Source organism: Rhea pennata, chromosome 3 (assembly GCF_028389875.1).
Source record: "Rhea pennata isolate bPtePen1 chromosome 3, bPtePen1.pri, whole genome shotgun sequence".
Lineage (NCBI taxonomy): Eukaryota > Metazoa > Chordata > Aves > Rheiformes > Rheidae > Rhea > Rhea pennata.
Genome location: NC_084665.1, coordinates 4485001 through 4507658, shown reverse-complemented (window position 1 = coordinate 4507658; position 22658 = coordinate 4485001). Strand labels below are relative to the sequence as shown.

The 22658-nt window shown below is 52.0% G+C and overlaps 1 protein-coding gene and 1 long non-coding RNA gene across 2 annotated transcripts in view; one reads left to right on the top strand and one right to left on the bottom strand.

Annotated features, from left to right (window-relative positions):
* Window positions 1–327: 327 nt before the first annotated feature.
* Window positions 328–2704, bottom strand: LOC134139097 (uncharacterized). The gene is made up of 3 exons (XR_009958065.1): window positions 2637–2704; window positions 1306–1530; window positions 328–804 (listed from the first exon to the last, which is right to left on the bottom strand). It is a non-coding gene; the product is annotated as an uncharacterized LOC134139097 (long non-coding RNA).
* Window positions 2705–3711: 1007 nt separating this feature from the next.
* The window catches only part of MEIS1 (Meis homeobox 1), a 95608-nt gene continuing 76661 nt past the window's right edge, over window positions 3712–22658 (top strand). The window contains 9 exon segments of the mRNA XM_062571415.1: window positions 3712–4622; window positions 5965–6052; window positions 6055–6190; window positions 7520–7548; window positions 7551–7588; window positions 7590–7661; window positions 8138–8188; window positions 8946–8996; window positions 10439–10585. Coding sequence (XP_062427399.1) covers window positions 4611–4622; window positions 5965–6052; window positions 6055–6190; window positions 7520–7548; window positions 7551–7588; window positions 7590–7661; window positions 8138–8188; window positions 8946–8996; window positions 10439–10585 — 624 coding nt within the window. The 5' untranslated portion in view covers window positions 3712–4610.

Here is a 22658-nt window from a genome sequence, read left to right as displayed (position 1 = left end):
CCCTTAATGCAGTTGATCGCTTCGCGCTCTGCAGGCAATAAAATCCCGAGCTTTATATAGTTAGGGTAAGTGGCGCTTTATACAGTTATATGGGTGTAGGAGAGGAAAACACTAATTTCAGCTACGGCTCTTCTCTCCGGGTCCCTTTTCTTCTTCTCTCGCTGAGAAAATTGGCGCCTCTGGCCCGTCCAAATTGACACAACTCTCCTCGCCGAAAACGTACTTCTTATCCAGAAGAAAGTTTGAGGTGAATTCTGGAATTCTGACTGTAGTTTTCCCATTGCCCGGTAGACGGCACAACAGCTCAATCCTTCAAATGCAAAGCAGTGCACTAGATTTTTTTTTTAATTAAGCAGAGTTTTACCTAGCTCTTTTTTAAAAAAAAAATTTTCATTCAACGAGAAGTATAGTAATAGCAGTAGCGAAGCAAGAGGGCTTGACATAGGCAGAGAGTAAAGAAATGCGTTGGGCAGCTGGAGAAAAATCACGGAGGTACGAACCACCCGGAGCCCGAGCCGCGCTTCTCCCGCACGGCGTCGATTAATGAAAGCAGAACCTGCGGCGCCGGGTGCGCGGCCGCGGCTCGGCGGGGCGCAATGCGGGGCCGTGCGGGGCCCGGGCCCGGGGCGGCTCCGCGCGGCCCCGGCGGGCGAGCACCGACGGGCGGTGCGGGGAGACCTGGCGGCCCTCGGCGGGGCTGGCGGCTCCGAAAGGCGCTTTTTTCTTTTTTGTTTAGTTTTGTTCTCCCTCCTCCTTTTCTTTTTGGGGGTGGGTGTGCCTGGCCTCCCTCCGCGGTCACCGCTTCTGGAGAAACCGAAGTAAAAAAAAAAAAAAAAAAAAAAAAAAAAAAAGAAAAAGAAAGAAGGAAAGAAAGAAAAAGAAAGTAAGCAAGCCCGCGCTAGTAACTCATTCCCCAGTTAATTTTATTAAAAATTTATAGCGGTGTTTAGAAAGTTTTAAGACACCCGTAAATTTTATGGGGAATATTTTATTAAGCCCTCCATTTAATTAATAAAAGACCCCCTATAACTTCTGAAAATGTCAGGGCCGGTAATCAGGCGGAGGCGGGCAGGCTGCCGCCCCGGCCCGGCCCGGCTCCGGCCGCCGCGCCCCGCACCGCCGCGCACCGCCGCGCCCCGCGGGCCCGGGCGCACTGCGAGCCGCCGCGGCCGCTCGTTGTACGCGGCGGCGGGAGCTGGTAGAGAAACCCCGAAACCTCGGGGCTGCCGCCCGCCCTGCGCGGGGCACCCGCCTCACGGGCTCGCCGACCCCCCCCCCCCCGGCTCAACCTCCTTTCGCTCGCACTTTTCTTTTGTTTGGGGCTTTTTTGGTACTCTTTTTCTTTTCTTTTCTTTTCTTTTTTTTTTTTTTTTCCCATCTCCCAGGCGCTGCATTAGACTTTTTGGGTCTCTCCGCACGTATCCCTTCTTCCACCCTTATCTGCAGCATTCCTTCATTATCTCCCGGCCGCGGTTCAAACGCGGTCCTCCGCGGTTTCGTGTTTGTATTTGCCTCTTCTTCTTGTTCTTCCTTCGGTAGGAAAATTTAAATATTAATGGTGAAAGAGCACACTTGGATGCTAATTTCCACCCCCACCCCCCCCGCCGCAAATCCCTTCCAGGAACGCCGGAGCAGAGTAGGGACGCCAGCTCGAAAACATTTTATTGTTACTAGGTATGACTAGGTATGACTAATTCTTTCCTGAAGCTAGGAAATCCAGCCTGATTAAAAGCCTCATTTATTACCCGATAAGCAAATGCGCACAGATTCCGCCTCGCGGAGGAGGCTCCCCCGCGCCCGGCCGCCCTCCGGGACCCCCCCGCGAAAGGCCTCGCTGCCCCCCGGCTCGGCCCGCGGCCCCGGGCCGGCAGCGCAGCCGCGGCCACCGCGCGCAGCAGCCGCGCAGCGCTGCGCGCTCCGCAGCGAGGCCGCCGCCCGGGCTGCGCGGGGCAGCGCAGCGAGAGCCCGGCGCTCTCCCCCTTTCACTCCTTTTTTTTTTTTAAAAAAAAAAAAAAAGAAATCCTTTTTGTTTCTTCTTCTTCTTCCTTTTTTTTTCTTTTCAGCGGGCCGCGGGCAAGTGTCAGTGTCAGCGGCCAGACCCCGAGTTTCGGCAAAAAAAAAAAAAGAGTCGCATTTCCTAAAAAGGCAGCGGCTCGCGATGCGCGGGTCGCTGCAGCCCACAAGCGCCGTTAGCAGTTTACGGAGAGAGCGCGGAACTGTCCGTTTACTTTTCCCTTTTAATAGATGATTAATCGCTGCCCGGTTAGTCTTTTTATGGTCCGCGTATCGCGGCTCGAGACGTGCCCGGTGCCGTTTCTCTCAGCAAGCTCCGCCAGTAATAACTGTTTGCTAATTGTAAAACCCTTATCCCGAATGAGGTTTGGGCAAACAATTTGCACTGCTGTAATTACACTGTAAAAGTGTTTCAGGCGCGGTTGTTCTGAATTAACCGCGCGGAGGCCCGGCCGTGACGCTCGGCGCGGGCGGACCAGACTTTTTTGGGGGGTCCCGGGGTGGCACCGGTGGGAGCCGCGCCGCAGCCGCCCGCGGAGGCGCTCCGGGAGGCCGCGGAGCCGCGCCGCCTCCGCTCCGCTCCGCTCCCCTCCGCTGCGCTGCGCGCGCGGCTGCGCTCCTACCTGCCGGGGCTCGGCGGCGCGGCGGCGCGCGGCCCGCACCCGCGGAAGGGCCGCGCGGGGCGGGGCGGGGCGGGGGGCGCTGCGGGGGATGTGCGGGAGGCGGCGCCGTCCCGCTCGCGCGGGAGGCAGCAGGGGCCGCGCGGGCGCGCGCGCGCGCAGCCGCCGCGCGGGATGTGCGTGTGTGCGTGTGCGTGCGGGGGGGGGGGAGCGGCGGGGGGGCGCGCGGGGCTGCGCGCGGCGGCGCGGAGCGGCGCGCGCGGCGGCCGCTGATTTGCGCGCGGCCGGCGCGCGCGGCCAATGGGGGCGCGGCGCGGCGCGGCGCGGCGCTGATTGGGCGGCGGCGGCGGCGCGGGCCGGGCCGGGCCGGGCGGCGGCGGCGGCGGCGGCGGCCGGGGCCGGGTGAGCTCACTCGGCGGCGGCGCGCGGGGGGGGAGGGGAGGGGAGAAGGGGGGGGCGGCGGCGCGCGCGCGCGCGCACCCGCGGGGGGGGCGGGGCGGCGGCGCGGGGCCGGGGGCGGGGGAGGGCAGAAAAGCGGCGGCGCGGCGCGGCGGGCGCAGAGCCGCGGCCCGCCAGCCCCATGTCGGTGCGTGCCGCGGGCCGCCGGACAAAGCGGGGGGGCGGCGGCCGCGGGGGGGGCGGGGGGCGCGGAGGGGGCGGGCGGGAGGGCGGCGCGGCCCCGCCCCTGCCCCTGCCCTGCCCTGCCCGCGGCGGGCGGCGGCGCTGCGCGGCGCGGGACGGGCGGCGCCCCCCCCCCCCGCCCTCTCCGCGCCCCCGCCGCCGCCGCGCCCCCCCCCGCGCCGCGCGGAGTTGCTGCCGCCCAGCGCATTGTGTAAGACGCGACCCGTTATGGCCACCACTACTTCCGGGTTCCCGCCGCGCCGCGCGGCCGCCGCGCCGCGCCCCCCCGCCGCCCCCTCCCCCCGCCGCGCGCGCGCGCCGCGGCCCCGCCCCGCCCCGCCCCGCCCCGCGCGGAGCTGCGCGGCCCGGCCCGGCCCGGCCCGGCCCGGCGCGGCGCGGCGCGGCTGGGCGCTGCGCGGCGCGGCGCGGCGCGGCGCTCCGCCCGCGGCCCGGCCCGCTCCGCCTCCGCCAGCCTCGCCCGCCCGCCCGGCGGCCGCGCAGGGGCAGAGCGAGCCGGCGCCGGCGAGGAATTAGCAGCGAGCCGAGAGGAGCGGCAAAACCAGACACACACATATATATATATATTTATATATATATATACACACATACAACCGCCCGCGTCATAACCATAATAAACGGAGCCAGCGCTTGTAGAAGCCTTTTTAATTTTTAATATTTTTTCCCCTTCTTCCTTTCCTCCTCCTCCTCTCGATTTTTTAAAATACATTTTAATTTTTTGGGTTTTTTTGTTTTTGTTTTTGTGGTTTTTTTTGTTTTTTTTTTTTTTTTTTTGTTTTTTTGGTGAGCGCGCTCGGACATTTAACGTTTGAGGTGTCCTGCGCGGTGGGAGCGCACGGAGCGGATCATCATCAGTCCATTCACCACCTTGACAACCTCGCCTATGATTGACAGCCGGAGTGGCGAAAAGCCATGAGACTTGGTAGTTGGGTTTGAGGGGCACTTTAAAAAAAAAAGGAAAGAAAAAAAAAGAAAAAAAAAAAGCTGATTTGGGGAAAGGATATTTGCTTTCGCCCCGCTGCTGTCTTGGAAACGAGAGGGGAGAGTAAGAGAGGGAGAGACAGGGAGAGAGGAAAGAAAGAAAAAAGAAGGAAGGAGGGAGAGTTGTGGGTTTTTTTCCTCCAATTTTTTTTTCTCCTTTTTTAATGCTGAGTTACTGTATCGCTTCTGTGAGATCCAGCAAGCTGAAGATTTTACTCGATTGCTTTCATTGCTGGCGACGCTAAGGGATTTTTGCATTTTTGGGGTGAGGGGGGGGGACTTCGCATTTCTTTCTTTTCACACTGGCCTTAAAGAGGATATATTAGAAGTTGAAGTAGGAAGGGAGCAAGCAGGCCGATGGCGCAAAGGGTACGTATTAAAAAAATAGAATTCAAATGTGAAATAATATTGAAACGTGGCTGACAGAGACACTGCGAAAAAGTTTTTTTTTTTTTTCCTCCTCTTTGGAGCAGAGGCACAAAGCGGTGTCCTGGACTGGGAGCATTTATCAGTTGTACTTGTAGGCTTAAAACCTGTATATATTGACGTTTTCTTGATTCTGTCAATCCTTATCACGGACATCTCACCGAAAAGGCAAGCTTTCTATAAATTAATGACATGTAGGCATGTAAGTGAATATGCACAAGCCTATGTATTTGTCGGTTTTGTAGTTGTAGTCCTACCAGTGTCTTTTTTAAAGTCGCCAGCGATTGAAATATTTTAACGTGTGCATGTCTCCGAGCGTTTTGCTGTGCTAGTGATGATATAGCGCTTCACTTTGGGAAAATAACTTGTAGTTTGGAGTGAGCAGAACTTTTTTTTTCTTTTTTCCTCCCTCTCTTTTTCTTGTTTTTTTTTTTTTTTTTTTCCTTCCCCCCCCCTTTTATTTTTGCGGTCACAGAGGTGCAGCGCAGTGGGCAAAGCTCTTGAAAAAGAAAGTCACTCGCTTTAATTTAGATTAGAGAGGAGCAGCGTGCGCTGCCATGTGCATGGTTACGCGTTACTGTATTGGATGCGGTCTCCCCCCCCCCCTTTTTTTTTCCTTTTCCCCCCTTTTTCCCCCTTTAGTTTCCCCCCCTCGGGCTGCCTGCCGGGTGAGAAGGCGCCGTGCGAGCGCCCGGCAGGGCGGCGGGAGCGTGGGCCACGCGGAGGGGCCGGCGGCCGGGCAGAGCCCCCGCACGCCCGGCCCGCGCCCGCCGCCGCCCGCGCCCGCGCCCGGGGCGGTTTGCTGGAGCCGGTGGCTCCGCTGACAACTTGCCTTCGCCCCGGCGGCCGAGCGAGCTTTACAAACTCTTTATTCACACCTTCGCTGTGAAGGGACGGAAAGTGGCAGTGCCGTGTTGTCGTGTCCTTCCTCCCCCTCCTCCTCCTCTCCTCCTCCTCCTCGTGCCCCGGCACCGCGTTAGCTCTAAGTTGGTGAACAAAGGGGATAGTTTTTTTTTTGGAGAGGGGAAGTTTGGGGGGTTTTTTGTTTTGTTTTTAAGGGCGGAGGGGGGGGCCGCCGGAGCGCTGCCCGCACTCGCGCATTTTGCGCGCCGGGCGCTCGGCGGAGAAGGAGGAGGAGGAAGGGGGTGGGGGGAGAAAAGCGCGGCGGCGGCCGTCGGAGGAGGAAAAAAAAAAAAGAAAAAAAAAGGAAAATAAAAGGGGGGGGGGGGGGAGCAAGCGAGGCGAGGCGCCGCGGCGCTGACGGCCGTGCGCTCTGTGCCCGCAGTACGACGAGCTGCCCCACTACGGCGGCATGGAGGGGGTGGGCATCCCCAGCACCATGTACGGGGACCCCCACGCCGCCCGCCCCATGCAGCCGTGCACCACCTCAACCACGGCCCGCCGCTCCACTCGCACCAGTACCCGCACGCCGCCCACGCCAACGCCATGCCCCCGGCCATGGGCGCCTCCGTCAACGACGCCCTCAAGAGAGATAAGGATGCCATTTACGGGTAGGTCCGCGCCCGCGCAGCCTGCGCGCCCCCCTCCCTCCGCTCCGCGCCGCGCCGCTGCCCTCCCCGCGCGCGGGGCATGCTCCAGCGCGGCTTCCCCACCCTTAAATACAGCCGTAGCCACCTACCAGACCTGTTCTCCTTTCCCCATCCTTTAAAAATAATATATTTATATATATATTTATCTGTCTGTGCTGATCCCCCCCCGCCGCCGGGTTTCTAGGCCACTGCGCGGGGAGCCGCGGGGTCGCGCCGCGCCGCAGAGGCTTTTTCGCGTGACTCCGCTCGCGGCCGCTCGCCGGCAACTTCTAGGAGCCTCTTTTATTTATATATATATATGTATATATGTGCGTATTAAAAAAAGAAGAAAAAGAAAAGATTTTAAAAATCACTCCGCAAACGGGCTGCCTGTGCTGCCGCGGTGAGAAGGGGGGGGGGGGTTAAATCACAGCACCCGCTCACTCGCTTATCAGAAATGCCCAGGGTTGCTAAAACTCAGCGGTGCACTGTGCCCTGGAGGGCTGGGGGGCAAAGTATGAAGCCTAGGAAAAAAAAAAAGAAAAGAAAATAAAAGAAAAAATCCTCCTTATTGCATATATATACATATATATATATATGGGGAGGGGGGAGCGTGCGTTTATGTATATATTTAAATTATTAAGCGAGCCAGATGCACCCGCAGCCTTTTTCCCCCGGCGAGCCTTTCCAAGCCGGGAGAAAGCAAAGCACCTGGCGGAGCGGCGCGCAGGCCCGGGCCGGCGCGGCGCGGTGCGGTGCGCGGCGGCCCGCGCGGCTCCGCAGTCGGGCTGGGCTCGGGCTCTCCTCGGGCCCTGTTGGTTTGTGCTGGTTTCCTTGTCATTATTATTTTGTTTGGGGATTTTTCTTTTGGAGGATGCGGGGGGGGGGGGGGTGTTTGGGGGCCTTGCTGGTGGGTTCCCCACTCCCAGAAAGCCCTGCAGCCGAAAATGGGGATTTAAAGCGTGGAAGTCCGAAGTGAACGTCCGTGGATTTTTAAAAAATAAAAAAAGAAAAGAAAGAAAGAAAAAGAAGGGACAAGGAAAGTTAATTCAAAATGGCTGCTGGACCCGCTTTGGTTTTATTCTGAGGCTGTCCTAAGGTTATTGCAGTCTCTGCGGCCAGCTGCGCCGAAACGCGGAGGCCTGCGCCCGCGGCGCTGCGCGGGGAAGGGGGCGCCGGGGGGGCCGCGGCGCCCTGCTCCGGCACTAACCGCTGCTGCGTGGGTCTTCTGTGTTTTTTTTCTTTTCTTTTTTTTTTCTTTTTCCTTTTGGTGTGTGTGTGTGTGTGTGTGACTATTGTATTTTCTTTCAGACACCCCCTGTTCCCTCTTTTAGCACTGATTTTGAGAAATGTGAATTAGCTACATGCACGCCCAGGGAGCCCGGGGGTAGCGGGAGGCGATGTTTGCTCCTCGGAGTCTTTCAATGAAGACATAGCAGTGTTCGCCAAACAGGTCAGCAAAACCGGGGTGAAACAGGGAGGGGAAAAAAAAGAGAGAAAAAAAAAAACGGTAACGAGAAAAACAAGTCTCCGTTGAGATAAAGATGCGCGTTTTCTCCTCCGCACCTCTTACTGCAAGAGAGCAAAAAATAATAATAAAAAAATCGCGGCATTTACCCCCCCCCCCCCCGTAAGTTGGCTAATTTGGGCGCTCTCCCGCCCGGGGCCAGTTCGGCGGCGCAGCTCCCGCGAGCCGAGCCCGGCGAGCGCGCTGCGGCGCGGCGGCTCCGCCGCTCTTTTCGGGGGATTTGATTCACTTGCTAAAGTGTTTAGATGATGTACTAAATCTAGCAGTCAGAGCTTTGCACGAAAGGTTACATAATGGACCCGACAGTGTAATGAAGCAAGAAATAATAACGTCTGCTTTTTCTGCTTCCATATTTCAAATCTTTTTTTTTCCCCCTCCTTTCCTCCCTTTCTTATATTTAGATCCGAGCAGAGAAACCCCTATTTTCCTCTAATCCTGAACTGGATAACTTGGTAAGAGTTAACAACACTTCTTCCTCTCCCCACCCCTGCTTGCTACCCTCTCTTCCCTTCCCCCCCCCCCTTTTTTTTTTTAATGTCTTTCTGGGGCGATGGCTGCGAGCTTTGACAAGCGTTTTGTGGTGCTAAATTGAAAATTTCTCACGTGCGTTTTTTTTATTATTATTATTACTGCCATTATTACCGTTTTTAATTAGGAGCAGAAGCGCGGCGCGGGCGCCCGGTGCGAGCGGAGCCCGGCGCGGGCCGCGGGCAGCGCCGGCGGCTGCGGGCGCCGTGCGGAGCTCGCCTGCCGCGGAGCAGCCGGGACTGGCCGGGCCGGGCCGCGCTCCTCCCGCTCCCCCCAGAAGCGGTCTCTTATTTTATTTTTTTCCTTCCCCCTTCCCTTAAGGATAAACAAATGTTTTGCCTCCGCTGTAGGAGTCGTTCTCCCGCTTTTGCGAAGCTAGGAGCCCGCGATGTTGCTTTAAAGTCCCCCCCCCTTTTTTTTTAAAAAAGAAATGTTTATGATCCGTATAATTTAGTTGCTTCATTGCAATAGGGATTTTTTTTTGTTAACTCTAGATCGCTTCTTGTTAAACAGCGCACAAAGCCACCGCTATTAAGTTTTAGTGTTATTGCCATAAATCAAAACAACTTTTTATTTACTACTAAAGAAAAGTCAGGCTACAAAGTATGGCAGAGGCGGCTGTGGGAAATATCCAGAAATGCAGGAATGAGATAAATGCTCGTGTTGTTTGTGTCTTTGCAGATGATTCAAGCCATACAAGTATTAAGGTTTCATCTGTTGGAATTAGAGAAGGTAATTTTTGTCTCTCTCCCTTTCTTCCTCCTCCGTTTCAGTACTGCTGAAGTTCAGGCTTCTGGTAAATTTGCATAAATGTCTTTCTTTCTGGTAATTAGTGTCAAGACCAATCTTGGCGTCCATTTCTCTTCGCAGTTTAATTACAATTTCAGCCTCTAAAAGCGGGCTCTCCAACGCCCGGGCCTTGTGTTCATTGTAAGACTTTGCTGCCTTTGGATAAAGGGTTGCAGTTCTGGGTGCCGCAGAGGAGACTCCAAACCGTGTGGGTTTGTTGTTGAAGTCAAGCCCCCAAAATTGTGATTTTTTTTTTTTTTTTTTTTTTTTTGGTGGTGGTGGCGGAGCTACTTTCTTTAGTTGCAGATAGTTGGGAGGGTTTTTTTCCCCTGTCTCTCTCCCCCTCCCTTCTTCCCTCCCTCTCGCTCTCTCTTTTTTTTTTTTTTTTTTTTTTTTTTTTTTTTTTTAAGAGCCATCTGCAGGTCAGACTCAGGGCACGGATTGTCCTGTAACATTTTGCAGAGACAAAGCGGAGTTGATAGTTGTGTCAGTGTCTTGTTCCTGGGAATATTGTACACCTCCAAGCAGAAGAAAGAGATTGCGGGCTAAATGCAGTTTTGCTCGCTGTTTTAGAAATCTTAGCAATTAGAATGCTAATTTATAATAACGCGGTGTCATCCGAGCTAACGTTAAATTGGGAGCACGCTCTGGTTTACTGAGGATTTTTAACATGTCATTGATAGCTGGCCTACAAGAGAATTCCCTTTCTCCTAAAAATAAACATTTTGAGAGGTTTTTAAATAGTCGAAAAGTTTCTCTGGAGCCTCGGCCACTTTATCTAACCGTAATTGGCAGGTTGTTCTCGCCCTACATGAAATGTGTTAAAATCTGTCCATTAATAGAGGCAGCGCAGGTACGAGTCTATGACAGTGACGGGGGATTTCAGGGCACGGATGCCTATAATGTATTTCAGTGCAGTGCATCACGATTTTTTTTTGTTTGTTTAAATCAGTTTTTCTGTCCTCATACTCCTTTGGAAAGGGTTTATGATGAAATAACTGGATGAAATTAAATAGTTTACCTTAAATGTCACCCATGCAGGTCACCTCTCTAATGGCCACAGCTCCGGGAGCAGATGAATTTAACACGGGTGTTGAATATGTTGTAGCCTGTGAATCATCTTGTCACTGTCAATTTTCTGGGATATCTCTATTTTGCGAGAAAAGAAAGTTATTCCTAATTCTGGATGCGTCTAGAGGTCTCGAGGGGATAATTGCAGTGTGTTTCCCCTGTTTAGAACTTTTGATGTCACCAGGGTGAAGGGGGGAGACTGGTTGCACTTGTCAATTTTACTTATGTATTCCTGATTATATTTTCTTCCTTCTTTTTTTTTTCCTTTTCCTTCTTCCACCCCCCCTTTTTTTTTAACCTCTGTTATAATGTAGGTACACGAATTATGTGACAATTTCTGCCACCGGTATATTAGCTGTTTGAAAGGAAAAATGCCTATCGATTTGGTCATAGACGATAGAGAGGGCGGATCAAAATCGGACAGTGAAGACATAACAAGATCAGCAAATCTAACAGATCAGGTATGATCTCGCCAACGCTGCACACGCTGAAATTTGTATGCAGATCGCTCGCCGGGTCACTACGCCTCCTTTTATTATTTGCATATGATTAAGTCCCTTTTAGATAAATTTCCATCGAAATGAAAATTTTTGAATAATGTGGCTATTATTGCTTCATTAAGGCTTGCTCCCGGATTCGACCTGGCGAGATGAGCTTGTAAAAGCGTCGCCTGCATACTCGACCTGTTTCTTGTCGCTTTTAATTTTTGTCTTTATTTTATTTACCCTTTGCAATAATAGAAGTGTTATCCGCGAATTGCCGGCTTCTGGTGGCTTAGAAAAAAGGGATGGCTGGAGCCGTTTACAAAAATAATAATAAAATCCGAGATAGGTGGTCCAGGGAAGACAGAGAGGGTTTGAAATCTAGCAAATACTGGCTATTTTCTTCCCGTCTCTACGGTTCATTAGTCCGTCTTGTCAGTTTTCCTTGGCCGAGCGCTTTTAGACTCCAGTGAACATTGCTTTGTGCACGCCTGCCTGCTGCAAACGCGCCCATTTTATTTTACTTAATAGGGAAAGGAGGAAGGAAAAAAAAAAAAAAAGAGGAATAAAACGAGACCCAGGTTTTAAGTGATTTCCCTGGACCTTGCAAGTTGGCCAGGCCGGCGGGGGCGGCGCGGGCGCGGCGGGGGCGCAGCGCTGCTGCCCGCGCAGGGGCTGTTGCGGCCGCGGTCGCATCGCGGCGCGGATCGGGGGGTTGGTTATTCCCTAGCGCGGCTGGAGCGCGGCTATTCCGCCTTTAGCAGCTGCTCGGGGGATGCAGGGCGAGGAGGAGCCAGCTCCGCGCTCGGCGCCTCGCCTTTTGTCCCGGCGGGCGGGAGGCTCCGCCAGGCAGCGCGCAAGCCGCGCTCCGGGCGCGCAGCGCGCCGAGCGGCCCCCGCCGCCGCCCCCAAATTGTCATCCAGCGAGTCCAGCTCGGAGAGGGGTTTCTAAAAGCTCCGGAGCGCCGGGTACGTGGAGCTGTTCGAGCAAATTACAAGGATCGCTTAGGGGCACGAATGAAATCAACACTTTAATTGCCTCCAAAATGAAGATTTATACCCCGTTTCCACCCCCCCCCCGACGAGTCATTATTTTATTGAAGTGAAAGCTCCAGAAATGAAGCTCCGCTTTTTGGGGTGGCCGGGTGCCCCCCGCAGGGGCGAGCGCGGACACTGCGCGCCGCCCTTGCGCCGTGCGCGGCCCCGGCGCCGTCCCGGGGCGCGCTTGCGCCTCTTAGGAAAGGCGCAAAAACGCGCGTCCCGTCCCGCCCCGCGCAGGCCGCGCTGCTCCGGGGGTAAAACGCGCTGCCCCGCGGCGAGGCGGTGTTTGCGCGGGTTTTGCGCGGTGCCGCGAGGCGCTTTGGCCGGGGCCGCGGTACCTGCGCCCTGATGGTTGAGCATCGAGGCGCTGAGCGGTTGTCAGCGGCGCGGCCAACGAGACCCCCCGTGCGCGGCGCTGCGCGGCCGCTGCTCCGCGGGCGCGGGGGCCGCGGCAGGGCCGGCTCGCTGCGCGGCCGCGGCCGCCGGCGCCGCACCCCCCCCCCCCCGAGCTGCGCCCGTTTGTGCTTTTGCGAGTAATAAAAGAGTAAGTATGTAAAAGCTTTTATTACGGATTTAATTGCATTTTCTTAAATTGTGGTAGTAAAGGTTACAGTTAACAGGGTTTTTTAATTTATTGGTTTCCCCTTATTTATTCTTCCCTTATAGGCCCCTCAATGCCAGTGCCTTTAAGTCCCACGGTTAATGGAAAGCAATGACACTAATGCTAGATTTTGCAGAGTAAAGCCCCATAACGCTGACCATTGTTCAGTGATTTAACTCGCTGCGTGGCAATAGGTCACTAAAACAGCATCCTTCTCCCCCCGGCGTGACCCCGTCGCCTGCTGGCGGGGAACCTGCCGCCTCGCCGTTCGCCGCCGTGCCTCCGAAAGCCAGAGGCAGCGGTTGGGGTTTTCCTCGGGATTATCCAACGCGAGGGCAGCAAGGCCCGCGACTTTAAAACCGCGGTTGAGTTATTGGCCCAATCAGCAGAGTTTCAAAATAAACTCTTTTTTTTTTTAATCATTAGCTTTTCAAATGTTTGCATGTTTAATTTTTTTTTGTAAATGTTTGTCGTGGTGAAAAAAAAAATCTAAAACACAGCTGTTGTGTGATGTTGACGGGAAAACTCTGTCCTAGTTTAAAAAAAAAACAGAAAAAAAACCCAAAGAGACCAAGACTGTCTGTAGGCACGTTGCAGAAATTCAGTTTCTTGGGTAATCCAGATGCGTTAAGCTATCACCATGGGGCTGTTTGTGCCGGAGTTACTTCGCCTTGACTCCCAGGTACTACAGATTGAACTGTAAAAGATTATGACTCCCTACAATAATGCGTATACAGACAGCCTTTAAAAAGCCTTTTAAAGAAAGCGCAATATAAAATAACCAGCGCACGTTCGAATAAAGTGCATCGAGGGCATACGATAGCCTTTTATTGAGGCAGCAGTATTTCCTTACGTAAAATAAAGTTTTTGAACAAATACACAGTAGTAATAGTTGACAAAAGTATAATTTAATCGTGCGCGAGCCTATTGTGTGTGCAGAAACTTTTAAAGGAAAACCGGCAAACGGCCAAATTCCTATAGGGACTAGGAGGGAAATGATCAAAAAAATGAACATGAAATAAGACTTCCTGTAAGAAAGTCCATAATTCAACATTATTTGACTCCACTGTCAGGGAAATTGTTGAAAGATAGTAAACTGATACTAGAGTCTCAGTTATTTTTGTTACAGTCTTAAATGTTTTCAACTGTGGCGTTTTAGATGGTCCTTCTTGGATTGTAGTGTATCATATATATATATATATATATATATATATATATGTATATACACACACACACACGCGCATATACACATGTATATAATAAGGCAACACTTGTATTTATGTTGCAATAGATTTTTAATGCATACAGCTACAGTTTCTCTAAACAAAATGCCAATAGACAGCACCTTTTTTTACAAATGGAAAAATGACACAAAATGCAGCATTCTTTCTAAAGAAAAATGCGTAAACCGGAGCCCAGTATATAGCATATCTGAAGGTTGATGTGTTGTTTAGGCTATTGATAAGTTATGACTAGAATAACTTCCCGAAATATTTCAAATACATTAGTTGTATTTTGCAAACAATATGAAGACAATGCTGCAGGGAAGAAATGATTGGAAGATGCTATTTTACTTAGGGTCTTCCTCGCAGGGATTTTCCCACCACATCTAGTTTTAAGAAAAAAGAAAGCTAAGAATATTGCTGCCTTATGGATATACGTCTGTGCTCTGATATTGGAGGAACAGGCATCAAAATAATAGATGTGGCGCATAGAGCGCGCAGTAGAGCTCCGTATCTGTATAACACAAGCGTTACAGCAAAGTGGGGCTCTGATGAGAGCCAATCAAACAGCATTTTAAAACCTCAAAATTAAAATTTATTCCCCTGTCTTTATGCCACCTTGGGCCAGGGAATCCTTTTCTTTTTCTTTTTTTTTTTTTTTAATACTTCTGCTGTAATATTTAGGAGCTGTTATCATATCTGACTTCAGCAGCCTATGTAATGTAAAGCTAGAGCATGTTGATATGTTCAGGACTTGTTACCCTCAGAAGCATGGTGACTGAAATCGTACCAGTAAAATAAGGCTTTCTTTGATGTGCGTTTCTTTAAACAACCAAATATATCTTTAAATAGATTAGAAACCGAATATATTTTCTTTAAACTTTGATTTCTTTTGAATTCAAGAGTCTTTGCAATTGGTTTTACTATATTTTTTTTTTTTTTAATCTTGCAAGAACCCGAATTTGTCTGTCCTTGCTTCCGTGTGTAGTATTTGCTGCATTCCTTCGGTGACTTGAGCATGCCTAACTTGATGTAAAGTTTTTCAAAATCGTCACCTTTGTTGTAAAGCATAACTGAAATTCTTCTTTAAATTTTGCATCGTTTTTCCCAACCGATACAAGAGTTTAAGACCCAGGTAGTCTTGGAAGTCGCTGTAAGCGCTTGTGAGTGAAGCCCGATGCCGTCTGGCACATGGGAGCTCTCGGCACCTTGGCGTTACGTAGCTCGGCTCTGAAGGGCAGATTGGTATTCCAGGGTGCAGCGCGGAGGTATTCAAGCCGGCTGTGAAAAAGCAGCTTTACCTGACGTTCGGTCTTTACGGCTTAGGGTTTGCTTCTTCCTTTCGTGCTCATGTGCGGGTACCAGGAGAGTTAATGGGATCTACGCGCAGATGTGCAGGAGGGCTACGGTAGCCTTGAGCGTGCGATGTTAGCTCTTGACTTTAAGGAAAAAAAAAAAAGCAGATTACATTGCAGTTGATCAGAATGAGTACCTGTAGGTCATGCTAATAAATATTGCTTTAAAAGGCAAGTTAAAAGTCAATGGAAGTCCTGCCCAGCTTCTTTAAATTAGGGATCTTTTCATTGCACGTTTTGCGTTTCAGTGTTGGGGGCTTTTTTGGTCATGTGAACGTACAGTAAGAAGTTATCTTTTACAATCCAAACAAATTAAAAGCAGCGGAGCCCAGGATTATTCTGAGCTCATCTGGAGCGGTTTGAACGTTTGCGGAATTACTCGCTGGTTGGAGCTGTGTGTGAGAGGGGTAGACGGTGGCGTGGGGCAGCACCGTCTCGTGTCCTCGGCATGTAACCGCCGTCTCCTTGGGCTGGTCGCTCCCAGCCGGCTTGGGCTCACGCGGCAAATTTGTAAATTCGTGTTTATGTTTGTTTTTTTTTTTTTTTTTCCTGCTGTGGCAGTAATATTTGGAGAGGGCAACTCCAGCTTGTAATAGGGTGCACAGTTTGTGTTTTGTTTCAGTTGGGCGTATTTCTGTCCCTAATGAACATCCCGGGATCTAACTCGCCACTAAATATTCTTTGTAACGTGACTTAAAGATAACGTGCTGGCTGCTGCTCGGACCCTCTCATGAGTGCTCAACCTGTTTGCCTTTTCCCTTTTATTACCCTCCAAAGGAGGAAAGCCCACGAGATTTAACCCAGCCGAGGAACGTGGGTGAAAGTGTAATTCCTGCAGTGCGATGCCCTTAGCACAGCTTGGAGGTTTATTTGGGGAGGGGGGGGTTGTCTTTCTCTTTTTTTCCCCTAGTTTGGGCAAGATCTCTGGGAACCATCCGCGTAGCTCTCATCGCCGCCGGGGTGGTTGGGGTCTGGGATGTGTTCGCGCGGGGGGCTCGGCGTGTTGGATCCCAATCAGTTCCTCGGGCTCGACGTGCCGGGCTGTGTTGCTGTTTGCTGCCACCACTACTTTATATTTTAGCGGCGGGGGAGCCTCTATCTCAAAGGTTAAAGGCACCGTAGAGATTACAGTCAGAGGCCTGCGTATTCTGTGTGTCGTGGTGAATCTTAAGGAAGATGCCGTGGTCAATGATACGATTGTGGCACTTACTGGATTTTTTTAAAAGGGCTTAAAATTAATCAATGGGCATCTCAGCAAACGTTCAGTATTTAAAAATTGACAGACCGGCATGCATTTGATACTTAAAAATTGAGAAGACAAATTTAAATAATAGAAATTTGTCTGCAACACAAAGGTTCTGTTTACAAAAAAATAAAAAAAAAAGAAGAAGAAGAAGAAGAAGGAAAAAAAAAGATTTAAAAGTTATTATCTGGAGACTGCTGTTTCTGTATTAACTTGCAGGAAGTGGGGAAGTCAGAGGCAGAAGGAAAGTAATTCTCACCTAAATTTTGGCATCCTTACTTTCGGCTGTGTTAGGACAGGCTGCCAAAAGAAATGGTCGGTTCTCTTTTTGTGAGTATCTTCCAAGCTAGGCCAGGCGTCCCTCTGGAAGGAACTTTTTACCCAACCAGGGGTTATATGTTGTTTTGGTACGTGTTATCCCTGAGTTTTGGGGATCAATAAAAGGGTAACTGGGTGAAATGCAGTGGCCCAGAAGATGCAGGCAGTTAGCTGGGTTGATCTAATGGTCCCGTCTGGCCTCAAAACCCGATGAATCTCTGGGTTTGTCCACACGAGGACACTCAGGAGAGGTAAGACAAATTGACTGGGTGTAAAATTAAAGTGCATTAGTTAAAGTGCATTGCACTATTGTGTGGATGCTCTCATTCAGAAGTAAAGTGGCCTTAGTTCGCTTTAGCCTAATCCCCTTTGGAGTAGGCCACTTTTCTTCTGAATGAGAACATCCACATTCACTTTTAGTTAATTTGCCTCTCCTGAGTGTCCTCACATGCCGGTGCGCGGCGGAGGGTCCCGCTGCCAGGCTCTGGCTCCCCGCGAGGTTTAGGTAAGCGTTTCCTTGTGCACGTTCATCTCCGCAGCAGCGCTTAGACGCCGGCGTTCGTCGTTGGGCTGACTGGTGCCGCGGATAGCAGGCTCGATACGGCTGCTCCCATCGCCGTTGTTCATGCCGGTTAAAAGCAGGATTGCTTCCAGCCGCGTCTGAGCGCGCGGAAGCCTTCGCAGCACCCAAGCGTTTCCGCGGGAAGCGGCCGAGCGGGCACGTCGTCCGCGGGAAGCCAGGCGCTCCTGGTCCCGGTCCCGGTCCCGGTCCCGGGCTGGCGGCGGGCGGCTCGGGAGGCGCCGCCGGAGCCTCGGCCCCTGCCCGCGGGCCGCCTGGGCGCACGGCGTGGGCACGGGTCCACGGGGCCGCGTCTCTCTGCGGCGTCCGGCACCTTGCGGCGTCCATCCTCCCGCCTCTGGCGCGAGCAGGCTGCCCGCTGGGTTTCCCGAGGCCGTGATTTTTCTGACTTTGCGTGCTCCGTACGCGGATAGTTTCTTCCAAGCATTTGAAGCGAATTATTAAAGGCAGCGAGGAAATCTAGAGTAGCTCTTTTGAGCTGAAGTTTCTGACTCCTGGCTGGCCATAAAACCAAGGATTTAAAACTAACTTGCAAGAGAACTAATTCACCTGGAAAAAAAGTAATGGTAAGATAGTTTTGGCAGCTGTTTTCTATTCTTGTTTGAAGTTTGTTGAGGTTGAGCTTTTGTCAGAAGTATTTTTGGGTATGTCCTAGAGCTTATAAATGACATCTATTTACTTTATGCTTGCTACACTGTATGTGCAAATGCTGTGCAGTATCGCACTCCTGCTGTCGCCCATTCCATTCATAAGAAAGCTTACTAATGCAAAACCTCTTGTAAATAATTTGCTATTGGATACTTTTCTAGAAATACAGAATTACGTTTCAGCAAAGTATTGTCTTTCCTCTGAGTTGAAACTCAGGTGAGGTATTTTTTTCAAGATCTGTCCCAGCATCTATACGACGTTCCCTCTTGTGCAGTCTCCGGAGCTGCGTTGCTTCCTGCTCTGTCACGAAGGGTGCGTCCGCTTACTTTTGCAGTAAATTAAATTTTCTTGTTAGCGTCACTGGCTTTGAATTGAGCCAGATAGTTTAGTTTGCAGTTTGACTTTTTCCGTTTTTTAACAGAAAGCAAATAGCATGCAGACCCTCTTTGCTGAAATAAACAGGCCCACAGTGAGAGGGGTAATTATTGATTTGGTTAGGAGAACTGCCTGTTTTAAGTTCAGAAATACTGACTATCAGTAAGGCAACAGCTGATGCCATCACAGGCAGTGTACTGTATTCAAACAGCTGTACGAAATGAAAAGCTGTGGTATTAATCCTGCCATTCACAGTTTATTTAAGTTTGTCAAGCTTCTCTCATACGGGCATGGCATAAATGCCTAATTTTGCCTCCATTAAAATTGCTGGGCCCTTAATAGAGCAAATTATTGTATTTAAAAATTGGAAAGCTGCATTAATGCAATCTAGGATTTTTGCGGCTGGAGTAAGCCGAGGAAACGCAAGCTTTACCTTGCAATTTTCATTTCATTAATTCTGTGTGGAGGCTCGCGTAAGGTTTCGCCGTTGTGGCGGAGGAGGTCAGATCATCGCTCGTGCTTTCTGATGCTGCCTTTAAGTCGTAGCAGCCAGGAGGAGAGGGGAAGGGCGGATGAAGACCTCGGCGGCTGCCGCTGCTTTGGTCCACGGTCTCGGGTGCTTCCGAGATCCTGCGGATGAGAACCCGTTCAGCGATACCGTCGGGGCCGGGCTGGGAAGCGTCGGCAGCGCGGAGTCACGGCTCCGGCACGGCAGTTTGGGGGCAGAAGAGTCGCTCAGTGGCTCTGGAGCTCGGTTGCCCTCCTGCTCGTTGCGCCCTGCGGCGGGGAGGGTTGTGCAGCGTAGTGGTCCCTACCCTAACGTGTACGTCGCGCGGTGACAGCGAGGTAGGGGGGATAGATGTATATATAAGAAAAATAAGAAGCACTGTGTTAAAGTAATTTGTTATTTCACTCTGTGGATAGTTTTAAAAAGCAGGGTAAAGAAAATGGAAGGTTTTGTGTTTGTGTCACAGGGAGGCAGCGCGCTGACTGCGAGGCTGCACGGGGAAAGCTGCTTGGCTCCTTTCAGCGACTTTGTGCCTTGGCCTTGGCCCCTTCCACGCGCTGATCGCTTCTTTCCGTCGAGGTGGTTGGGGCTGGTTTAAAGGAGGCACGGACCGAAACACCGAAGGAAGGGGCCAGCAGCGCCTGCGTGCGAGCGCCGGCACAGTGCGCCCAGGTTCCCGGGGGCCGGGGAAGGCGGCGGCGGCGCCCCGGGGACCGCAGCCGTCGGGTGTGCTCGCTCCGCGGCCGCGGGAGGCCGAGGGGCCGCGGAGCCCCGGGGCGGGCGGCGCGGCGAGCGCCGGCTGTCTCGGCAGGCCTTTCGCCCCGCGCTGGAAAGACGCCGAAGACGCTTCAACGCTGCCGCGTTCGCTAGGAGCTGGGGAGGCCGAACGCGCCTCCGCGGCTCGCGCAGCGGCCTCGAGGACGCCCTGCGGCGGCCGGCGCCGTCTTCGGGCCTGTTGCAAAACGCTCGTAGATGCTGTGCTAAAAAAAAGGGGGAAAAAAGCCACGTGGAGCCGTGGTTTTACCCACGCCGAGCGCGAAGCTGTATTTCCGCAGAAGGGAGGGAGGTTGGTGCTATCTCGTGATAGGGCCTGTGTCGGAGGGAGGAGACGGGTTTATGGCCTGAAACGGATAGTACCGGCCAGCGTTTGCTGCGTGGCAGACGAAAGTCCTGCGCTGCCACCGACCGAAGTCGGTCGCGCCGGCCGGGTTCGGCGTCGAACCGCGCGGCCGCCGGACGGGGCGCGCGGCGGGATCAGCTCCCGCGTGGGCGCCAGCGTGTCCGCCCCGGGCGGGAGGAACGAAACCTGAGGCCCAAGCCCTCTGCTGCCGGGCGGAGGTTCGCCCTCCCCTGCGCCCCGCCGAAGGCCTCGCTGCCCGCGCGCGTCCGCCCAGCCCCGCTCCCCCCCCACGGCCAGGCGGCGCGAGGCCGATAAGCGCAATAACGCGGCAGGGCAGGAAAGATGAAATTAGCCTGCCTAAAACTGGCTTCCAGCTTAGCCATCTTTCCTCTTCCTTCTTGTCTCTCCGTCCCAGCCGCTCTTTGGTCTCGTTCTCCTGTGTTTTTGTGGTTTATGTTTCCTGATCTGAACCTTTCTGCCGCCCTGAGGCCCTCGGGGGCCGCGGGGCTCGCGCCGGGCGGCGCGCAGAGCTCCGCGGGGTTAGCCGTCCCGGTGCGCTGCGCCGGGACCCGGACCCCGCCGGTCCTGCGGCGCGTCTGGCGGGCGCCCGAAGCTCCGTGCGCGGTGCTAGTCAGGTGCTCCAGCCCCCTCGGGGGAAATGCTGGCCTGCGGAAACCGCTGGCAGAGTGGCGTGCACTGCCAGCGTTTCCTCCCCTGCGCTCCCTGCATTTGTGCCGTCGCTCTGCTACGTCTTTCTCTCTCTCGGAAGCTCTCCTGCGTTGGATGCAGCCCTCGTAAAGACGGCTTGCTGGTTAGTTCTTCCTGTGATGCTGTGGAGTGCATGAGTCAGTGGATGGTCTTATCCTCGTTTGGTATAAGGAGAAGCTAAAGATAGAAAGCTTGTGACTTTTCCAGGGATAGGAAGGGAATCCAGGTCGGAGCCTGGATTCTGTGCGGAGTTTCTTCTTGCTTTTTGGTTCAGCAGGCCTTGCCGCTTCTGACGCTGGAAAGGTCTCCACCTGTGCAAGTCCCGCTCGCCCTGCTGCCGAGCCGCTGCCGTGGTTATCCCGCATCTGTCATTTGAACAACCTTACTTACGTAGATCTGAAGCACCTCTTTTCCGTAGGAACCTGATGCTTGCACATTTTTGTTGTTCTGTTAAAATTAATTGGCCTCTGAATCAGAGTTGCATGAAACAGATTACAAAAGAATTATTGGCACTAAAATATATGGCTCTTACAGCATTTTCAGGTCCCTGCATGCATCATCATTTCAGCCGCCTTGTTTCTGGTTGTGTTATGTCTCCCCGTCGGCCGTGGCCGGCTGCGGGGGAGAGTTGTTGGCTAGCAGCCTGGTTAGCCCCGGGAGGAGATGTTCAGGTGGACAGCCATGAGGTGGTCCGGGGTCCTCTCCCAAAATCAAAGCGTCATGACCATGGACTTCATGGCCCCAAAGCCAGCACTTGGCAGAGAACGGAATAAACAGTGTATGCGTGCGTAATATATAAAACATATGGAATTCTATTTTTAACATCACCAAAGCATATATTCAGCCCTACTCATCAGTTTATATTTTTAGGCTTTTTTTCCCCATGAAAAGATAGACTCTAAAAACTTTCTTTTATGTTGTGCGGGGAACAAGTTATCTGCAGATTATTGCTAACCTTTCCCTCCCAAAACAAAGTAGGATACCGCTTGTGGATTGCAAAGACTAGGTCTGTCTATCCTTCAGCTCTAGCTTTCACATCAGTACTATGGATTATGCACTTAAGATATTGAGCAGGTGTATTGAATGTTTGGTCCAAGTGAGGTCGGGGCACAGAATTATAACCAAGAACCAGAACGATAAAAAAGGAAAAAAGCAAACCTTTGCTAAATAGTGGGTTCGGTTTCTAGGAAGCAGTTACAAAGACTTTATTTTGCAGCCCCTTTCAAATTCTTCCCGGTAGTGTGCACAAGTATTTCCTTAAATGGTGGGCACTAACTTCAAGAGGATTGTGCGAAGGCTTTTATAAGGGAGGAGCTAAGAAAAGTCTGACGAACATTTCAAACATAACGTATTACTTCTTTTCTAATGAATAAGTATTTAATTTAGGAAAAGAAAATAAGATAAAACTTCAGAAGGAAAACAATAAGACCGAATTATGTTGACAAATTGCTGGCAGCAGCTCAGTTCCTCCAGGGCAAGGCAGTGAATGATTATACCTGCAGCCAAGTCCCTCGGAGCCCCAAAGAACTGGGTTCTTCCCACAATTAAAGGAATTAGCTATTCCCCATCGCCAGTGGTTTCACACACACAAATGAGCCCACAAGAGGGCTGTGCTCGCAAGACTTTGGAGAAGATGTATATCAAAAGATGCTGAGTACAATTTTTATCACTTTTAATAGAAGGCACTTTCTTGTGTTTGTCTACCTAGGGTCAAACTTTCAATTCATTGGCTAGGACTTCTTTTATTTATTTATCTTTTTATCGCTCTCTTTCTCCTCCCTCTTGAGTTGCATGTGCTTGGTGTTCAAAAAAAATGCATTTTGCTCTTTAATATAAGAAGAATGCAGTGGTTTGCCCACCAGATGTTAGTGTTAGCTTGACTCAAAGCCCAGCTGTTTGAGTACACTCATAAGTGTACATAATGTTATTTATATTTACTCTCCAGCTTGGTCATTAACCAAATAAGTCTGTCCGTAGTGTTTTGCTCATGACAGCTTGATGTTCACCATGACACCAGTACGTAACTGGTTCTGAAGCCTCATAAAACGTGGCCCCCCGTAACGGTGCCGTTGCACTCGGACCTTCTGGAGCGGGTGCTTTGGAGTGCGGCGGAGCCTGTGGTTTCTCCTCTAGCTGGCGACCCGTCTCCCGCAGCACCGTCTCGTGCAGCTCCAAGCCCATCGCCGTTGCCCAAGTGAATGAAGCACCTAATAATGGTCACACGATGCGCTTGGTGCTTCTGGAGTTGTTTCAATACGCAAGCATTCTCGCTGCTTGCTTTCCTTTTCCTCCTTTTTCTCTTTTTTCCCCGTTTTTATCAGGGTACTCAACAA